The sequence below is a fragment of the Solanum tuberosum genome, unplaced genomic scaffold, assembly GCF_000226075.1.
Source record: "Solanum tuberosum cultivar DM 1-3 516 R44 unplaced genomic scaffold, SolTub_3.0 scf00033, whole genome shotgun sequence".
In the NCBI taxonomy this organism is placed as follows: Eukaryota; Viridiplantae; Streptophyta; class Magnoliopsida; order Solanales; family Solanaceae; genus Solanum; species Solanum tuberosum.
This window is the reverse complement of record NW_006238959.1, coordinates 801,300-813,647: the sequence shown is the minus strand read 5'-3', so window position 1 is coordinate 813,647 and position 12,348 is coordinate 801,300. Positions and strand designations below refer to the sequence as shown.

The following is a 12,348-nucleotide window of genomic DNA, read 5'->3' as shown; positions in this document are numbered from 1 at the left end:
TGACATTGATGTTTTCTTGGTTGGACATGTCTATATGAGTAGCCGAAGCTGGTCATAAACAATATTGAGGTTTTAAAGAATGCAATGCTGACGGATGATTCTACAGTCTGTGCATCCATGTATCACGATAGTCTGATATGGAGAATAATAGCCTTGGGTGCAAATGAGAGATCTCTTCCAGTTATTCTTGTAACATCTGATAGGTAATGCAACATAACTTTTTCTTTTAGCCCAATACCTGCATTTGTCATACATCTCAATGGACCAAGTTGTTACTCTTACATTTTATAATGTTCAGTTGTGTCATGTTTGTAATGCATGTTGTATGTTTAAGACCTGCATTTGTCATCCATCTCAGTGGATCTAGTTGTCAAACTTCCATTTTATAATGTTAAGTTGCATCATGTCTTTTGAAATGTATGCATTATTCCTCAATGTTATATCTAGCATCTAGATAAGTCATACAAAAGTAGAATTTATATGCTGCCTCTCTTAGTTCAGTAATTTCAAGTTCAATAGTCACGGAATACAAATAAAAAAGAAATGTAGCACGCCAACTTCCTTATTCTATAAAAGAAATGTTGTAAAGTGATATGACCTTATAAAAAAAAAAGAGGCTGTACTTACACAAGAGAATCTTATGAAGAGGGGAATACAAATGTGCCCAAGATGCTGTTTTTGTGAGCAGGTTGCAGAGACAATTAATCATCTGTTCTTACATTGTAAAGTGGTTGGCAAGCTGTGGAATTTGTTTACTAGCTTCAGAGGTATAAGTTGGACTGTTCCAGGGAGAACAGGACAGGCTCTAGAAAGCTGGAATATGGAGGGCAGTGGCAGCACAAACAAGAGTAGATGGAAAATTGTCCCAACTGTTATTTGGTGGACCATATGGAAAGAAAGGAATTCTAGGAATTTTGATAACAAGAGCAGCCCTCTGCACAAGATTAAAATGAACTGCATTATCACTTTTTGCTATTGGTGTAGTTCAGAGTATATAGATGACCCTGTGGCTGTTGTAGACATTCTAGGGTCCTTATAAAGGTGAAAGGAGGATCTAGGGATAGTTCTCTTTTTTCTTCTTTTCTTTTCTTTATCCTTTGTTTATGCCCGACATACATGTGTGGAAGGAGGATATGATGTAAATTTTTGGATACCAGCTTTGAGCTGATGATTGATATACAAATGTTACCTTTATCAAAAAAAAAAAAAAGTGATATCTTTTGTGGTTGAAGTGCATGGATTGTAGAGTGATATAATTGGCATGAGGTGGTCTGTGTGAAGTGCTATCTATCCTCCTTGGCACATTTGATGTATGTTTGAACTTGGAGGCATCCTCTGTATCTCTGTGAATTAGGAATCTTAAGTATGAGTACATTTTTTTGAGTAATTATAATTACCAATAAATCTCTAAGGGCTAGTTGGCACACTGTTTGCACTCAGCATACAATGGGCCCCTCTCCTCTACCCTTCTCCACTTAAATGCCAGGGTTTTTGCTGTGACTGACATGCACTTGACCTACACATCATGTGCTGCACTCTTACCACTAGACCAAAGCCATGGGGGCGCTATGAGTCGGTTTTTCATTCACTAGGTCCCAAAAGAATGATCTTCATCCCGCCCAGACACCACGGTCATCAAAAAAAAAGAAAAAAAAAATGATCTTGATCCCCGGATATGTGCAAAATGCAGCCCTTGAATGGAATGTGTGAATTTATGTAAGCTTCAGTGGTCATGCGATTAGAATTTTTTGGAGGTGAAACTTCATCGTAGCATCCAACATAGTCAATGAAACTTAGTGCATAATTCGTGCCATACAGGATTCTTTACTATTGCTTGTCTAACAGGGAGAATTGATGCCTGTGTAGGAGAAAACAGTAGCAATCTAAATATCTTGCTTTGCAGGATAAAAATACTCTTGCTGTCTCACCAGCTTTTCAGTAGTTTTGTTCAGATTTATGTTGTTATATGCTCAACTTTCTTTAACTTTCTTTTAATGCAAATTGGAGATTCAACACTAAGCAAGAAAATTATTGCAGCTACTATTCATATCGTGCCTATATGGATTTTGGATTTCCGGACATTTTCATCTCACGTGAGGTAACACATCATAATTATTTAAACTTACTGCTCCACCTCAATGGGTTTGCATCTTTTGTTTGTTAGCTTATCAAGGAAAAAGAAAGAGGATGTGAACCTTTAGCGCAATTTTTTCCTATGTAATGCTTTGGTAAGCTACAGAATGGTTAGGATGCAGTTTATCCAGTTTAAATGACATGTTTCTTTATTGAAGTGATACCAGCACCATCTTTCTCTGCAGTGGTTAAATTTAATATGCAACTTAATTTGTGTATGTCTGGTTTCTGTTCTTCTTACACAACTAAATAAAATTTGCTCTTTTTTCTTCTTGTGAACTATGTATACATCTACCTTCGTTTTTATTTTTTGATAAGTAACTAAATATCTCCTTTGTTCGGAATGCAGACATTTGGGTGGACTCCTGCAGAAGCTAAAATGCATATGGTTGGTGACTATTTTAGTCAGTCAGAGGTATATCCCTCTTTACATCAGATATACAATCATCATAAAAGTATGCCTTTTGGCTTAAATTAAATCATAATGATGATTTTGCTATTACTTATACTGCAGTGGAATGTGATTGTTGAGGTGCTAGGACCGAATCCAAGGCATCTATTTGAGATTTATGCACTCAAGCTAAGTAATTACTACCAAAAGTGAGTACTTATGGATGCTTGTTTTCAAATATTATAATTGATCTGTGGCAATAGGGGCTCTAGGCTCGCAATTGTCATATAAATATAATGAAACCCAATCAATATAATAAGCTGCTGATCTGGGGTTGTTTTTCTTATAAGAACATAGAAGTTCCAAATATGCATTACACATTGAAGGGGAATGAGGTTGACCAGTTTCTTAGGTATATTAAAATAAATCATTTTTCTAGGAGAGGCCAACAGTACAGGTCATTTTTGTGATAATGCCATCATATGCCAAAGGACAGCTTTGGGAACTTCCAGAAAAGCTTTCTATGGCATGTGATCTGCAGCAATTACATATTACTTTTCCTTTGGTATAGGAAAATGAAAGGTCTCCAGGAAAGTAGACTAAGATAGGGGACATTGTCATATAAGACTTTACATCCCATGTTTTCCAAGGGCACTGCACTTTTATCAAGATATTTCCCGTGCAACCTCTAAACCACTCATCATTTATCATGGTGGGGTTACGTAGTACTTCTTGTTGCTTGGGCTGAAGTATTATTCTTTTTTACTCGATATATCTCAGTTCTGTGATTTACAATGCACGGGTCATTCCTTCTTCTCCGTTTCTCTATTATTGTCTTTTTTTTTGTTTGTAAATAAACGTATTATATATTACCAAGTGAGGATATTTACTACTCCAGAGAAAACAAAAATTTGCACCACCTAACTAGACATAAGACCTTAGTCGAGTGCTCCTAACATCTGCTATCTTTTATATTACAGGGGATAGAAATTTAGATGGTCAACATAGTTTGCAAGTTTAGGGACCAAAATAAGCCTGGATAAAACCTTCTGAATGATCAACTTGATTATGACACCTGGGAATCTTCTTCCCTTTTGAAAAAAAAAACAGCATTCCTCTCTATCCACAATTGATAGACATCAGCATCCAGCACAATTCTGTAGACTGCAGCACCCTTGCTATTGACACCACAACATTTAACAGCCCAAGTTATTTCCTCTTGCCTGGACAAACAGTTTCTATGGATGCCTTGCCATGAAAGTAGCTTTTTCCATATTGCACCAGACACACAGCACTGGAAGAACAAATGGTTCAAAGACTCAGTCACCTGGTTACAGAAAGGACATAGAAGATCAGTTGCAACTACTCCCCATCTTGCTAATCTTTCCTTTGTAGCCAACCTGTCAAGTATAGCCAGCCTTAGTGTAAAAATTCATTTGGGAGAGCCTTTGATTGTAGATGAGTTTCCTCCACTGGATCTTTGGGAAGTGACCTTGCAGCTTCTTGTAATCCTATCTGATGGAAAACTTTTCAGCCAGAAGCATGTCATTTTCACTGTAACCAGCTGATGCCAAGTAACTTTTAGGTTTTTAAAATCTTCTGTATCACCCAAGATGCATTCTTTGGGACAGTATTCCAAATTTTGTGCCCCTCTTTTTATAGTAAGCATGGACCCATTGCACCCGTCACTTCTCTTTCTTTCTACGTAGGTGCCACGGTAATTTACAGCTTGCTGCTTTATTCCACAGATACATTGATTAAGCTAATTCCACTAGCTACCAGAGGGCAACATAGTTTCTCCCTGGTTATGAGAGCCTTTCTAGAGAATTCAGCAATGCTTGTCCACAAGAATCTCCTGCATATAGTTTCAATAAACTGAGTGATTTTCTTTGGCAACACAAACACCTGAGCCCAGAAGGTTTGAATAGTAGAAAGCACACTCTTCAAAAGTTCTGTTCTTCCAACATAAGACTGAAACCTTGAAGTCCAGGAGGTAACTTTGCCTAACATTTTCTCCATAAGTGGTTCACATTGTAGTGCTGTAAGTCTCCTAGTGCTTAAGGGGACACCAAGATATCTGAATGGTAATTCACCCATAATATAACCAAGCACATCTAGTATCTGTTGTAGGACAGTCAAAGGTACTCCACCAAAATGCACAGAACTCTTCTGTGGATTAGCTATAAACCTCAGCAGCTGAGAAGTTTTGAACTTGATTAGACAAAACAATCACTGATTGCACATCCCCTCTGCAAATAGGAGTAAGAGCCTATTTGGATTGGCTTATTTTAAGTACTTTTAAGCCAAAATAGCTTTTAAGCACTTCTGAGGTGTTTGAGTAAAATAAAAAAGTGCTTTTAATCACTTGTTTTTAAGCCAAAAAGACAAAATAAACCCAAAGCTACAAGTCCATCCGAAAAGGCTCTAAGTCATCTGCAAACCCCAAGTGTTTAAGCATCTAGTATTTCAAGTGAAATATTATTTATTGATAGTGGTTGTACAAACCACATGACTGGTGATGAAAAGCTTTTCAAAAGGCTTTATAGAACAACAACATCAAGAGTCAGGATTGGAAATAGAGAATACCTCCCTGCAAACCAAAAGGGGACTGTAGCTATTAAGAGTTATACAGAAACTTGGCACAGACGGTTGGGTCACTTCTACCACAGGGCGCTTTTGTATATGCAGAAAAAAGGGTTGGCAAAATGTTTACCTCCACTTGAAGAGGAACTCCCAAGTTGCGAGGCATGTCAATTTGGTAAGAAGACAAGACTGCCATTCCAAAAATCAACTTGGAGAGTGACTAAAAAATTTTAGCTGATTCATACAGATGTTGGAGTCCCCCAAAGAACTCCATCACTGAAAGGAAGTAGGTATTATATAATTTTAATTGATGATCTAACAATGATGTGTTGGATATACTTCTTAAGATTCATATCGGAGGTTGCTGAAGTTTTTTTGAAATTCAAAGCCTTGGTAGAAAATCAAAGTGACTGCAAACTACAAGTGCTCAAATCAGATAATGGGACTGCGTACACTTCAGATCAACTCAAAAACGGTTTGAGGAGCCTGCTTAAGTACTCCATAGCCAGTACAAATAGGAAGGGGGAGGTAGCGTACACCTTGTGTCAACTCTTTCCTTGCAGCAAAGTGGGCAGTATGTTTACCATTCAATACTACAGAATTAGAGACTGCAGTCATGCATTCCAAATCCAGTGGGTGAACATCTCAGAAAACCTTGAAGTCTCAGATTTTTCTCCATATAGGGCTACTCAACAGGGTCATAGGCCTTTTGTGCATATCAATTTTATTTTTTTTGAAAATGGTAATTGTTTCTATTTCTGCAGAACAGTACATAGGTTGTACTGAAACCCGTATTTACATAAGGAAACTCTAAGAATACCGACCTATCCCTATAATGAGTCTAAGACATCAATGATAGAGACGGTATCATTGGAGTAAATTTGATTACACCAAAAACACAGAGTCGAAATGCAATTCAGTTTAACTTGTTGCATACTACTCTCCCTATTCTCAAAAACTCTAAGGTTCCTCTCTTTCCATATTGTCCACCAAATAGTGGCAGGGACAATTCTCCAGTTACTTCTGTTTTTTGCTTGTGTCCCTGCTTCTTCCCAGCTAAATAGAGCCTCTGAAATTCTCCCAGGCATGCACCAGGAGATGCTTTTACGTCTCAGGAACAGATTCCACAACTGGCCAGTGACTTCGCATTGGATAAACAAATGATTGACTGTTTCTGCAGTTTTCCCACAGAAAAAACATCTAGAGCAAAGTGTAATTCCCCTCTTCATTAAATTTTCCTGTGTCAATACTGCTTCTTTAGCCAATAACCACACAAAGCAAGACACCTTGTAGGGGATCTTGGCTTTCCATATATGTTTCCAGGGCCACTTGAGTAGCTGCAGATTTGGATGATTCAACTTCTTGTACACTGCACCTACTTTAAAAATCCCTTTATTGTTTCCCAACCACTGCAATCTGTCTCGCCCCATTTCCAGACCACTAAATTGATCAATGCTTCTAAAAAATTTTGTTACTCTTGGAATTTCCCAGTCATTGAGGTGTCTTCTAAATACAAAATTCCACCCTTGAGGAGTCCATAAATCAGCTATAGTACTTTGTTGCTGAAGAACTAAATTGTGGATGTCAGGGAAGAGAGTCTCCATATTTCCTTCTGCATGCCAATCATCCTTCCAAAACCTAGTTTTTATGCCATCTACCACTTTGATCATGGTGTTAGGTTTGAATTCATTCCAAAGTTCTCTAATGGATTTCCATAAGCTAACACCATAAGGGGTGGTAACCTCCTTTGTCATCCAACTATCACTCTCTTCATATTTTGCCTTTATGACTGAGCCCCACAGATTCTGATTATCATTTGAGTACTTCCAAAGCCACTTCATCCTTAAAGCTTTACTCTGGTTCTTCATGTTCTTGATCCCCAGACCCCCAACTCTCTTTTCAGTGATCACAGTTTTCCATTTGACTAAGTGATATCCTCTCCTTTCCTTGTTCCCTTGCCATAGAAATTTTCTCCTGATGCTATCCAACCTATTGATGATTCCCGGTGGGATAGGAAATAATGACATCATATATGTTGGAAGTGCATCAAGCACAGAATTAATCAAAGTTAGTCTTCCCCCTAGTGAAAGGTACTGAGACTTCCACCTTGCTAGCCTCTTCTCACACTTCTCAATCACCCCATCCCAAATTTCCATGGAGTTGGATTTTGCCCCCAAAGGCATACCCAAGTATGTGGTTGGGAGGACACCCACTTCACCTCCCAATATTGACTTCAAAATTTCCATGTTTGGTACTTCATTTACTGGATACAAGAAGCTTTTCCTCCAGTTGACATGTAGCCCAGACATAGCTTCAAAAATAACTAGAATCAGTCTCAATATTTTAAGGTGGTCTTCCTCCGCATCACAAAAAATTAGGGTGTCATCCGCATATAGTAAATGAGTGATCTCTAGACTTTCCCTTCCAGCTCTAGCAACTTCAAAACCTCTCAGCCATCCTTCATTGCATGCATTCTTGATCATATTGTTGAGTCCCTCCATGACTAGTATGAAAAGGAAGGGTGATAGGGGATCACCCTGCCTAAGACCTCTCTGTGACCTAAAAAATCCTGCTGGAGAGCCATTTACCAATACTGAGAAGTTCGCTGAAGATATGCAAAATTTAACCCACTGTCTCCATTTGTGACCAAATCCCATCTTCTCTAGCATACCCATAAGAAAGTCCCAATTTACATGGTCATATGCTTTCTCAATGTCTAATTTGCATAGAATTCCTGGTTTTTTTGAGACCAACCTGGAATCTACAACTTCATTAGCTATGAGGACGACATCCATTATCTGTCTCCCTTTAATAAAAGCTAATTGTTGTGAATCGACAAGCTTGGACATCACTTTTTTCAACCTTTCAGTAAGCACTTTTGAGAAGATCTTATACATACTACCTATCAAGCTAATAGGTCTAAAATCCCTTAATTCTTTTGCACCTTTCTTCTTTGGGATTAGGGCTATGAATGTAGAATTCAGACTTCTTTCAAACCTCCCTTGTTCATGGAAGTGTTGAAAAGTCTCCATTATGTCACCTTTCACCACCTCCCAACATTTGATATAAAACCCCATAGTAAAGCCATCTGGTCCTGGTGCTTTATCAGTTGCACACTGCTTTAAACACCTTAGAACTTCTTCCTCGTCAAAGCTTCTTTCAAGATCCTCCTTTTCCTCCCCTGTCAACCTTGGGCAATTTAAAAAATTGTTGCCAGGTCTCCACTGCAACTCCTCTGTATAAAGCTTCTGATAGAACTCCACTATTTCCCCTTGGATTCTTTTTGGTTCTTGGACAATGTTCCCCTGGACTAGCAGTTGGTCTATGTTATTGTACCTCTTGTGTGCATTAGCTATCTTATGGAAGAACTTGGTGTTCTTATCCCCTTCCTTTAACCAAATTGATCTTGATCTTTGCCGCCAGTAAATCTCCTCATTTTTTATCAGATCCTCCAAGTTCAGAAGTAACCTTGCCTTTTCTGTTGCCTCATCCTCAGTTAGACCTCTATCAGTAGCAATGTTTTCCATAGCAGCCAGCTTTTCAAGTAAAGATTTTCTCTGTTGGCATAGATTCCCTTGCTCACTTCTGCTCCACTCCTTCAGTTTGTGTTTCAGCGCTTTTAATTTGGATGCAAGGATGTAATCAGGCCTCCCAGTATAATCAAAAGAGTTCCACCATGTCCTTACTCTGTCAATGAAATCTTCAGTCCCTAACCACCAGTTCTCAAACTTAAAATAGCTCTTGCTCTTCTTCCAGGAACCACCTTGGAGTGTGATTGGAGAGTGGTCTGATAATATTCTCTGCATAGTGTACTGTTTCAAGTTGCTAAAAGCATCATCCCATTCTTGAGATACCAAGACCCTGTCAATTCTTGAAGCTATCAGGTGGTTATCCCCTTTGAACCAGGTGAACTTTGCATTTTCTAGTTGAAGATCAACTAGGTTTAGATCCTCGATCAAATCAGAGAACTCTCGCATCCCTATTGTTCTCCTGATACAGTTCCTTTTTTCCGAGACATATCTAGCCTCATTAAAATCACCACAAACTGCCCATGGACCTTCTATTAAACCTCTGATAGAGCCAATTTCTTCCCATACTAGTCTTCTTTCCGCATAGCAATTTGGAGCATATACTCCTGTTATATGGCATGAGAAGTCCTGCACCTGTGATTCAAATTTACAGGTAAGGGTATATGTCCCGATCTCTAGAACTTCCCCTTTCCATATTCTACTATCCCAAAGCATCATTATCCCTCCTCTTGTCCCACTAGCTTCCAAACATGCCATTTTGATCCATCTACCACCCCAAATCTGCATTACTAGCCCAGTAAGATCCCCCTGTAGTTTGGTTTCTTCAAGACAAATAATGTCAGCTTTCCAGTCCCCCATAATGTTCTTGACAACCCTCCGTTTGTCCCTACTGTTCAAATCCCTTACATTCCACGAGACAAGTTTAAATTGCATCAAGAAATAGTTAGAAATAGTTAACATGCATCCTGGGGAGATCGATTTCCTACCATAGCCCTTCATAAGTTCATGGCTCATGATGATGTTGTCTGTGATCAGACGACCAAACGACCAGGCACAAAAGCTGTTTGGCTGTTGTTTACCATCTCCTTCATAACAGGTTGGAGTCTTCTTGTTAATATCTTTGAGATGATCTTATACAAGACAGTGCAACAACAGATTGTTCAAAATTCCCCTACGGAGGAGGGATTTTTAACACCTTAGGGATAAGGGTTATGACTGCACTATTAATAGCTTTACGCATTCTTGAAGTCTTGAATAAGTCCATCACAACATCTTCAACATCAGTGCCAATAATAGTCCAAGCTTTCTTAAAACATAATGCATTAAAACCATCCTTAACAGGTCGTTAGTGTCATTAATACTCTGCAGGCTCGTCTTATTTCCTCCTTAGAGACTGATCTGATACGATTCTTGTGAGAGTAGGTCCATTGAGCATTACCTCAGGCAAGACTACTGGAATCTGATGAGCAGCATTGCCTCATAGCCTTTTATAAAATTCTAACACTTCATGTTCCACCTCCTGTTCTGATTGAAGTAAGATGCCATCCTTTTCAACAAGTTTTCTAATTTGGTTCTGGGCCTGCCTATTTTTCAAGCAAACATGAAAATAGGCTGTGTTAATATCCCCTAGTTATCAAAAAAAATAAATAAAAATATCCCCTAGTCTGAGCCATTGGACTCTAGACTTCTATTGTGCAATACTCTCTTCAATCTTAAGCCATTTCTCCAACTGTTGTTTGGCTTTTTTCTCCTCCTGTATTAACTCTGCAAATCTGGTATGGTCCCTTAGGTGTTCTTGAACATCTGCAGAGCTGCTCTAGCATTGGAAACACTCTGGTATCCACCCTTTGGAGTTCCCTCTTTGTTAGTAATTTCAGGCCTGTTTGAACCTACTTCAATTTATGCCAAATTCCAAGCATCAGAACCCCTTACATGGCTTTCTTTAATATTCATTAACAATGTGAAAGTTGTTCTGGTGGCCAGCCTTGTAACGGTAAAAATTTAAATGATTCCATCCTCCTTCTGGAGAACTTTCAAACATCACACTCAGTGGGCAATGATCAGAGAAATGAGCTTCAAGAATAGTCCTCTCTAAGTGAGGCCACTGCTGTATCCATATTGCATTAACAAAAATACTATCAATCTTGCTAAATGTCTGGTAATTAGACCAGGTGAAATGCCTCCCAACTGTTCTCATTTCAATCAAACCAGTATTATGAATAAACTCTTCAAAATCTCTAACTTCATCATCCTGAACTGGATTACCATTAACTGTCCCCAGCCACTCAAATTGTATTAAATTCTCCCATGATCACCCTAGGACAATTCAGTGCATTGATTATGTCCTTTAAGTCACACCACAAACCCATTCTATTAGAGATAGTATGCAGTCCATATATTATACTGTGGTTGAAAGTAATACTTGACTGCAGTGTAGTCACCTGGCCATGTATAAATTGTGTATGTATCCTGATAGTGTTGAAATCCACCTGATGCTGATTCCAGAAGATCCAATTTTCTACTCCCTGGTGCTTCACTAAAATTAGCAACCCAGCTCCAAGACCAACAAATTTAGTAATGATTCTAGGAGCATTACATTCCTTCACTCTATTTTCAGTGCCAACTATTAAGCCAACCTTATTATCAGCGCAAAACTTCTTAAACTCCTTATGTTTATACTTTTTGTTTTTTTTAATGAAAAGTGGCCAAAGGGCCACAAATTATATAAATCAGACCAAAAGGCCCAAGGACTCCTTGTGTGTATAAACCTTACTCATTCCCCCAACATTAAAATAATAAAGGAGGAAACACCCATTTCAACTAAAATCCTAGCATACGAAATTCTCTCAGCAGTTGTAGTGCTATCATCTGCATAGAGTGGTCTTCCATGTGACCAAGTCCACTGTCAGTCTTACTCAAAGCTTCTTACGCCAATAGTTCAGTGATAAGTTGGGAAGTTTAATCCACAGGGGAATGGTTTTAAAGACCTCTTCATTAAAGTTGAATTCAGCTGTCCATGCCTTGGTTAATTGGTCGATTATTCAAAACCGCCTGAGAACAGAACTTCATTCCCCTCCTCGGTGATATTCAACTTGATCACAAAATATCCATCCTTCTGGTAAAGTACTTTAGGCTTTGAGACAACTCCACTGGCTTGCAATGTATCTCTCAATTGCTCCAACGATAGGCGCACCCAAGGGTGTGTCCTAGTGGTCAATGAAGTGGTTGTAAACCATGAGATCTTAGATTCAATTCCTAAAAACACAAGGTGATTCTTCCCATCTGTCCTAGCCTTGGTGGACAGAGTTACCTGGTACTTGTTGCTAGTGGGAGGCGGCAAGTATCCCCTGGAATTAGTCGAGGTGTGCGAAAGCTGGCCCTGACACCACGGTCATCAAAAAAAAATAGCTTCAATGAAAGGAGTATTCCCCACAACATACATGATGAGACCTTCTTCTACTTCTGATTCTCTGCTTCAATATCCTCCTTGAGAAGATGCACTACAATGTCCCCTTCTTCAGTCACAGGTGGTAGCCACAAACTTGTTCCCTGCTACCAACCCAGCCCAGGTTCTTCCCTCGTTGGCGTGAACCTTGGCAGCACAAGGTTCAGTAGGCTTCTGGGTTCCTGGATTAGGCATAACTACTGTTCCATTAGCAGTTTGTGAAGTAGACACAGCAGTTTTTTTTTTTTTTTGGGGGGGGGGGGGGG

The 12,348-nt window shown here is 39.0% G+C and overlaps 1 protein-coding gene across 3 annotated transcripts in view; it reads left to right on the top strand.

Moving 5' to 3' along the window:
- Positions 1-12,348, top strand: part of LOC102586773 (uncharacterized) — a 22,592-nt gene that overhangs the window by 2,485 nt on the left and 7,759 nt on the right. For all 3 annotated transcript variants that reach the window (XM_015306475.1, XM_006342200.2, XM_015306474.1), the window contains exons 4-6: positions 2,038-2,098; positions 2,483-2,548; positions 2,648-2,733. In XM_015306475.1, the coding sequence (XP_015161961.1) occupies positions 2,038-2,098; positions 2,483-2,548; positions 2,648-2,733 (213 nt within the window). The remainder of the gene's footprint in view (positions 1-2,037; positions 2,099-2,482; positions 2,549-2,647; positions 2,734-12,348) is intronic.